At 33.8% G+C, this 9,248-nt stretch overlaps 1 protein-coding gene across 1 annotated transcript in view; it reads right to left on the bottom strand.

Annotated features, from left to right (window-relative positions):
- Positions 1-795: 795 nt before the first annotated feature.
- Positions 796-9,248, bottom strand: part of LOC111043926 (vacuolar protein sorting-associated protein 16 homolog) — a 36,128-nt gene continuing 27,675 nt past the window's right edge. The window contains exons 12-15 of the mRNA XM_039435151.1: positions 8,452-8,699; positions 5,659-5,755; positions 4,746-4,849; positions 796-1,333 (exon numbers count right to left, since the gene is read on the bottom strand). Of these exons, the coding sequence (XP_039291085.1) occupies positions 1,231-1,333; positions 4,746-4,849; positions 5,659-5,755; positions 8,452-8,699 (552 nt within the window). The 3' untranslated portion in view covers positions 796-1,230. The remainder of the gene's footprint in view (positions 1,334-4,745; positions 4,850-5,658; positions 5,756-8,451; positions 8,700-9,248) is intronic.

The following is a 9,248-nucleotide window of genomic DNA, read 5'->3' as shown; positions in this document are numbered from 1 at the left end:
TCCATTGCATAAAGCTATAACTGATGTTGACGCACCACACTCAACGCTCGTGTGGTGTCATTGGCGACGGCCGCAAAAAGTAAGTTGCAACGGACGCACTATGTACGCTCATGTGGCCCTAGCCTAGAATACAACATTTCAAAAAACCTTGTGTATACATTGAAAAAGGAATATTCCTGCCAAATCTCATCGAATTCTATCAACGCGTTTGACCGTAATCGCGTTACATACAGACATACAAAAGAAAATCCAAGTTAAAACATAGACCTCGTCACTACGTTCGGTCAACAATTGTTTAAAATGCCACAGTACTCTTTCAAACATTTACTCCACACACAATTAATGAAGATTAATCTTAATTGACTTCATGTCGTGTTTAAATACATAATAAAAATGGATTAATCTTCATTCCATATTTTCTCAAAGAAAATGAAACACGAGTTTTTAACTAAAGTTGTCTTTTTTCTTCAGGGCTACTTTTAATATAAAAAATATAAATCTCATTTCCCTTTTAAATTATTTTATCACAACATATTTCGGACATTAATGCTATTTCCAAGTCATTATTATTTTATTTCAACTAAAGTGTTTTTTTCTGTAGGCCTACTAGGTATCAAAGGCCTCAGTATATCAATTATAATCCACTATGAGATGAATAGAATAATGTAGCAGGGAGGACTGAAATTCAGTTGTAGGTACTCTTTTACACACAGCATGGGTGCTAATACTCCTTGGTAGGGGGGGGGGGGGAGGATTTTACTTCTTTAATGTATGAGTTATGCAATGAGTCACCCATTTATGGCAGTATAAAACATAATAATCATTTATTTAATTAATAATTTCAATCTATATATTAATATAAGTATATTACACATATAACGCCTACTGCACAATTAAGATAACAATATTGAATTACTGCAATACATTTTTAATATAAAATATAGGAATTCTTCCTCTTTCTATGATAGAGCTTTGAATAATTTAAATATATACAAAATGACCAGAATGAGCATGGCCATGATTTTAAGCTGAGTTTTTCGACTATCACAGATTGGAATGCAGCTTTTGGGAAAAGATAAACACCGGTACCTAATAAGGTACATATTATTTAAATAAGATATTGGAGAGTTTTTGCTGAATGTTCCGTTAAATTTCTCAAAATACTAGAAAATTAATGGAAGCCTTCAGAAAAATCACTCTATTATGATAGATTTCATTTCATTGATTAATTTATCTTGGTAACTTGTCAGCCAATTGCTTTTGTGCTAGAATGTATTTTTTTGCATCCGGATCACGTTTCTCGATTGCATACTGGAGGGCTTCATCGAACATTCTGCAAAAAAGCAAAATAAATAATTTATTAAAATTTAAAACAATAAATTTTGAGTAATACCTGCCTGATTAGAGCACTACATTGGTAGAACTGGTTGGAATGAAATAATAATTTTCCATCTTGTAGTTCAACAATATTTCTAATTCAAGTGTAATAATATTTTTTAATTCAGTAATGATAATTATAATATTATCATTAGAAATTAACGTTTTATTCTGATATTTGGTAATGATGAAGATTTTCATTAGAAAATAACATTTATGTTAAATAAATGACATTTTCTTGGAATCTTTGAGATACCTTTAGGCCTACATAATTAGTATTATTTCAAAGGAGTATAAGACACATTTGTATTGAATCTGATGATTTCACATAGCTATTTAGTACCTATGTATATCAAGTCCTCTTAGATTAATAATCAAGTATTACACCTCGTTCATTTCAGCCAACACTAAAGATTTATGTAAATTGTCAGACAAAAGTATTCCTGAACACCTAAAAAGCATAATCTTACCGTAGAAGTAAAAACTGTAGATAGTGCCTTAATGTAGGATACTGTACGATATGGATACGTATGGATAATGAATACGCGCAATCAAACGACATTGAATTTTGTCTGACCAATTACGGTATGTGTCTGACTGGTGTCGATCGATGTGAAATGTGTGAGTTTATACTTGAAAATATTCACTTTAAAAGCTGAGCCTGGCTGCATCAGTAGATGTGAATAAATAAGCGAAATATGAATTCATTCATTCACAATTATCGTTTGATTGTTCGTTCAATTATTAGTTTATTAGAAAAATATACTTGGGAGTAAAATCCCTATTCTTGTTGAATTGCTACTTCCCGAGTTAAACAGAAATACAGGGTTGGGCAGGGAGGTATAAATGATTTAAAATAACAGTTTAACAGTTACACACTCATTTTTAAACGAAACTCAAATAGTATATTTCGCACCTAGAGCAGAGAAAATGAGATTTTTCCGGCTCGAAATCGGTTTTCAAGTCCGAGGCCGTAGGCCGAGGACTAGAAAAGATAGAGAGCCGGAAAAACATTTTGCCCGTGGTGCGAACGCTATTTTTCGCCACACACAAAAATAAACAATTTATATATATATATATATATATATATATATATATTATATATATATATATATATGAGAATAGTTGTTTACTAGGCACTTCCGAAAGCAGAAGTGGAAGGTGATAGCTCTAGCAAATCTGAAGTAATCTGAATATCAGGAAATCGTCCAAGTATTTTTATTTTTTATTCTGATTCGTCTAAATAACCTAAAAGATGATGTTCAATTATGTGGGAGGTTGAGTTTATACTTTTTCCTACAGTTACCTTGAAAAGTGGCCATTCCTGCACTGATTACAGAACGCAAAGAATCACTTTTCCACTCTAGTGCGGGAAAAATTTTTTCTGCACTCCACATTTGTAACATGGCAACACAAAATAGTTGGTGGGTTATATGGAGGATTAGAGCACGAAAACAAAAATTAAGTTGGTAACAATGACTGTGGTTAGATTTAGATAAGAATCATTTTCAATGGCTACCCTACGTAGGGTTATGATAAAATCCCAATCTAGAAATACAAAACAAGAACAATGTTCATCTAAATCATAATTAAATAATCATCGTTTACGAATTCTCATCATTCAATAATAAATAATAGTTCTTTTCTATTGATAATTATTATTTCAACTGCAAGCAATGAGAAAAGTAGCAAATATACATTATAAAATTCGAATTTTGAGGTTAAATGATTACCGTTCGATATCCATATAAATAAAAAAAACATAAAAATACTACAATATATATTCATTGTTGTCTATGTTATTTTCATACATATTTTTCAGATTACTTTAAGCATTTTTCTCGGTAATTTGAGCAAAAGTCTAAATTTCTGAATCCTGTTTCTGTAGTTTTTAGCTGGATGAAACAAACTTAGGTACGATTCTTCCCGCTAGGTCACGCGCTTGTCGGTTCAGCCATCTTGTTGGCGTGTATTTTGAATGTGAATTTTTGTTCTATCTGTATTTTTTCTGATTCTTGAATGAATAAAAATGAGAACTTTGGCTGAGAATTTTCAACTTCAATTGGATTATTAATTTTAAATGAATTAAGGTTGTTATTAATAACATCATCACACACACAAACATTTGATGGATTTCAGCCATCATTTTACCCATAATTAACCACTTTTCATATTCAATGGTAACTGTAGGAAAAAATTAATGTGAAATACGTGCGCAAAGTTCCTCTGCTGCACTAAAGAAGCCATTCCGCCCTCGCCTACGGCTCGGGCATAAACGTTTCTTTCGGTGCAGCAAACTGTCACTTTGCGCACTAGTTGCACAAATAACTATTTTAGTGTGTACCTTGGATGTTGCCATTATAAAAATTGAAGAGTAAAAAATTAAAACATTGATTGTGTACAAAAAATAACATGTGTTAAATGCTGTCCGTTTCTGTCCATACACTCCTGTAGACGTTGTGAGAAGTTGTCCATACTCCTCTGAAGCATTGCACGTGGTACCGCTTGAATTTATTGTGCTATTGTTTCACTCAGGGCTTCAAGGGTTCGTGGTTTGTTTATGTATACCCGTGCTTTTAGTTAGCCCCATAAAATTTATTATTGACCCTTTCTTTTTTCGAGAAAACGGTCGAACAGGCACTGTCAATATAGATCGTTACCTAACGATTTTTCTGCCAAAATTGAGAAGACGACGTATCAACGTCAATACTGTATGGTCTCAACAAGATGGGGCGACATGCAGCTTAATTCATTGAGAGCAGCTATGGAATTTCTAAGGCAGACCTTCCCTAGACGCCTCATTTCGTTGTGTGTAGATGTGGAGTGGCCTCCTCGGTAACCGGACCTGTCACCTAGTGACTATTTTTTATGGGACTACCTAAAAGCATGTGTATACATAAACAAACCACAAACCCTTGAAGCCCTGAGTGAAACAATAGCACAAAAAATTCGAGCGGTATCACGTGCAATGCTTCAGAGGAGTATGAACAACTTCTCACAACGTCTACAGGAGTGTATGGACAAAAACGGACAGCATTTAACACATGTTATTTTTTGTACATAATCAATGTTTTAATTTTTCCCTCTATAATTTTTATAATGGCAATATCCAAGGTAAACACTAAAAAATAAATTTTGAGTTTCGTTTAAAAATGAGTAAGTAACTGCTATTTTAAATCATCCATACCTCCCTGCCCAACCCTTACACAAACTTATTCATGATTTATATTAAACATGGAAACCCGTTCATATTAGAATACATTGGAAGTCATTATAGGTCTACTAGAACTACTGTAGTTTTGTTGATAAATTTTATCGAATGAACACTAATAACTAATTAAAAAAGTGAATAGTTATGACACACTCACCCTAATTTACAAAAATACTTGACTTTCAGCTCATCTCTAACTTTGGGCATATACTTTTGAGCATCGTGCTGTCTGCCACATTCTAGGAGAGCGTCAATAAAAGGCTGGAAATAAAAACACGATCACTTAGAAATTAAAAAAGCATGGAATTGGAAAAAGTTAGAATGGACGACCAAATCTTGATTGAAAATAATACAGGTCTAGTACCCAAGTCTTTAAAGCCTGTTGAGTATATTTGATGAAAGTTATTATCTATTTGTTATGTATGAAAGCCGTGTCCAAACTGAACAAATGTTCGACATACATGTTCGGCAAACATGTTTGTTGAGGAGCTCAGGGACAAACATTTAAAAAAGTTTGGAGAATCATTGTTTGTCAAACAAAAAAAATACTGTTTTCCAAACATTTTCAGTGTTCACAGCTTTAGAATAGCTGTAAAACATAAAACCTGTTCTTCCCACTTACAAATATTTTGTTTGGTGACGCGTCCACACTGGCCGCGGGCAAACATTGTTTGTCAAACATAATAAAATTTGCCCCAACCTTTTTAAACAAACATGTTTGTCGAACATTTGTTCATTTGTCCAAGTGCTCCTCCATAAATAGAGATCAGTCAGCGGGACTGGAGGACGAAAATATGAAATTTGTTATTGTGGTCTATTTCTGTGTTGGCCACATGGTTTAGTGCACATGTGATAGATCGGCCTACAGTCCGCTGACAGATCTAATTAAAGGCCGATCTCTACGTATGTTGAGGATTCTTTAAGCTAATTTACTGAATATCGTGAAATCAAAAGAATGAAGTTTGTAATTATGTTAGAATATACTATTCGGTAATAGAGCTTGTTTTCGCATTCCATCATTGTGAGTGTTATCTAATGAATAAATTGTTATTAGAGAGCAATTGACTTACCTCATATCCGATTGGAGATTTTTTACTTTTTGAGAATTTCTCCAATTCTTCCCATTCTTCTAGTTGACAGAGACATTCGATTCTCAGCCACCAGTATCTATAAAAAATGATGAATAATTTATGTACTCAATGATTCCTCAAGCACTTTTTTCTAGTTTACTTTTGCATCAGTCTTCTATTTTGGACGGTATTCATATGAATACAGAGTGCTCTGAAGAAAGGTGCCCATAAGTCAGGGCGTGATTCCTAACATCACAAGAAAAAGTTCTCATTAACATAGGTCTGAAAACGCTTAGTTACCAAGTTAAGATTGAAAGATTTCGTCTGAATTTCACTTCCCCTGCTGAAACGAAGCCCTATGGGTATTTGTTGGCTATTAATTAATATGTACAATTTGGCGTACTTTATGTAAAATGAATTGAAAAATTGAATAAAACCGTTTCCAGACCTGTAGCTACAGTAAATTTTAAGATATGTGACGAAATACGCGAAACTTAGTCCCGAAAAACGCAACATTTAAAAAAATAATCATCAATATTACATTTGTAGAGAGCTTAACAGATTTTGTCTATTTTTCATGCGTTTTGTATGACATTAAGGATTTTTTAAATATCTATTACCATTTATCTATCTATCATAGACCTATTTTACATCTCTATCTTCAAAATTAAATTCTCTTCAAGTTATGTAAAAAAATGTTTTGTGTTTATTGCACATTTAACATAGTAAATCTGCTTCAAACCTCAAAGGAACTTGTTTTTTCGGGACCAAGTTTCGCGTATTTCGTCACATATCTTAAACATTACTGTAGCTACTGGTCTGGAAACGGTTTTATTAGATTTTTCCAAGGTCTATAAATACATGTGAATTCAGGTTTTCAATTTTTTAATAATGAAATTTCAATAATAATGCTTCAATTGTTCATTTATTTATTATTAAAAATTGTTCTTGTTCTTGTAAATCAAGGATTATGATTCAAAAGGCATTGGGACAAGATAGAAATATGCGAGGACAATTTCAAAAAGAGTTTCAGGTTCCCGATCAATTAAATCTAAAAATCAACAATTCAGTTCCTAGTTGGAATCTAATTTATTATTATTTTGTCGGAACAATTTATTTAACAATTCAAAGCCAAGCAATATCCCTATTACAAAATAATACATCATGTTGTTCAATCCATAATGATAACAGCTGATAAATTTGAAAATTAGTGAACTGGGACCCCATGAAATGGCGATTTTGCAATGCATCACGGGATTGTGTCATGACCTGTATTTATAGACCTTGGATTTTTCAATTAATTTTACATAAAGTACGCTAAATTGTATATCTTAATTAACACCCAACAAATACCCGTAGGGTTTCGTTTCAGTTGGGGAACTGAAATTCAGATGATATCGTTCACTCTGTATAACTTGGTAACCAAGCATTTTCGGACCTATGCTAATAAATTAGAACTTTTTTATTCTTTTGATGTGAGGAATCACGCCCTGACTTATGGGTACCTTTTTTCAGAACACCCTGTACAATATAGTCAAAGTAATAAACTAGAAGTATATTCAACTCCAGTAATTTCAGTTTTCTTAGATTCCTGGCGTTCTATTGGAATCAGAGCCTCTAATCAAACCATCAGACCTACCAAACGCATCTGGTACTAATAACAAATAATGCGTTTTCTATACTACACGTTATTAGCTCAGACTAACAGCAAGTAAACAATCGTTTCAACAAGACTCATTATGACCAAGTGTCATACTTTCCTTCTCCTTCACATAGAGGAATTGGACCTCTTTCCACATATCTTGACATAGAACATTCTCAATTTTGAAGCAACCTTCACCGTTACACCATGTTTCCACCCAGAGTACTGGAAGTTTGTTTGCACGAGTCTGATTATTTTGCGCACGAGTTGAAATGAAGTGTGTAAATATGTTTCCAACCAGTGGGTCTTGTAGTTGTTAATCAGTGGCGAGGCATCCGGCTATCGTTTGATGAGTAACGGAATTGGACTAAAAATCATATCTTCTTAATATAAATTACTTAAACTAATACATATAACTGTCTGACGCTAAGAACTTTACTTTGTTGGAAAACGGTTGTTTTTGTTTGTCATGACCTTAATAATACGTTTCTGTGCTTTCAAAACTGAATCTATTAAGTTGTAATTTGCTGCACCCTAAACCAACAGTCCATATCTTAAAAGTGACTCTACAAGTGAGAAATATACTATTTTTATAATATCTTTACTAATTATATGACGAAGCTGGTAGAACTTATAAATGAGCTTTCTTATTTTCTTAGTTGTGTACGATATATGCTCATCTCATTTCAATCGATCATCTACAATTATACCTAGATATTTAACATTATCAGAGCGCTTAATGAGAGGACAATCACAGTTTCGACTCTCTCCTCTACAATAAAGAAGCTTCATTGATATAGAAAAGGTTAAGAAATTTATTTTCCCTACATTTAATGTTATTAGGTTAGAATATGATGATTATGACGCTTAATATGAATATGAAGCGCAGAAGGCTTGCGGATCCTTGACTAGAGCCCCCAGCCTACAGTTTTCAGATCATTCAAATAATGCTTGAAATACATGAGTGCCACCATGTACTGGAAGTTTGTATTTGCTGTACGAGTCTGATTCTTTTGCGTATGAGTCGAAGTAGAGTGTGGAAATATGATTCCACCCAGTGTACTGTAAGTTTAAATTCACCGCACGAGTCTGATTATTTTGTGCACGAGCCAAAGTCGAGTGCACAAATATGATAGGAGTACTGCAAATACCTGCGTTCCGGCACGCGATACTCGGCGCGCATCTTGTCGGCCAGCTTGAGTTCGTTGATGAGCAGCAGCTGACGCAGCGTGTCGTGCAGCGAGCGATCGACGAAGTTGCGCGCGAACTTCTCCTCCAGGTGGCGCTGGTGTCGACGCAACTTCAACTGCTCCTCGCAAAGCGCTGCATGCACCTCGTTCTTGGCACGCTTGTACCATTCCTGTGCCGCCGACAGTGAGGCTTCTTCCAAACTGTTTGTCTAAAATAACAAACAAACATTTATTAACATCATTATCAAACAGACCAACATTATAACATCATACTATAAAATTAAAAGGAGAAGGATGAAAATGAGTTAAACTGAGAATAAACATATATAAAAGGAATAAAGGTAATCTAAAAGAGTATTAAAAGAATATGTTTGCAAAAGTCAGTGGAAAATGAGGTGGATAAGCAGGAGGAAATAAATGTTGAATGAGGCTGGTGTTAGATCTGCTCTGATCTGTCGCTCTGATCAATTTCAAATTCTCTGATATGACTTAATAATTGGTTTATGCAGCTGGGCTTGACATGACCATCCAAAACACAGGAGTGGTCAGAGAAGAATATTTCGGCTGGCCACATGCTGAAGGAAGAAATAATGAAAAAGAAATAGGAGAGAAGGAATTGGGTAAATGAGGACAAAGAAGGAAGATATATCATTAACATTGATTCGGAAAAAATATTAAATTTAGACTTATCAATTAGAACTCTCAAAGAGCTTTTGTCAAGTAACATTGACATGAAAATAAAAATGATTATTGACTAG

Source organism: Nilaparvata lugens, chromosome 8 (assembly GCF_014356525.2).
Source record: "Nilaparvata lugens isolate BPH chromosome 8, ASM1435652v1, whole genome shotgun sequence".
Lineage (NCBI taxonomy): Eukaryota > Metazoa > Arthropoda > Insecta > Hemiptera > Delphacidae > Nilaparvata > Nilaparvata lugens.
This window is presented reverse-complemented; position numbering and strand designations above follow the sequence as displayed.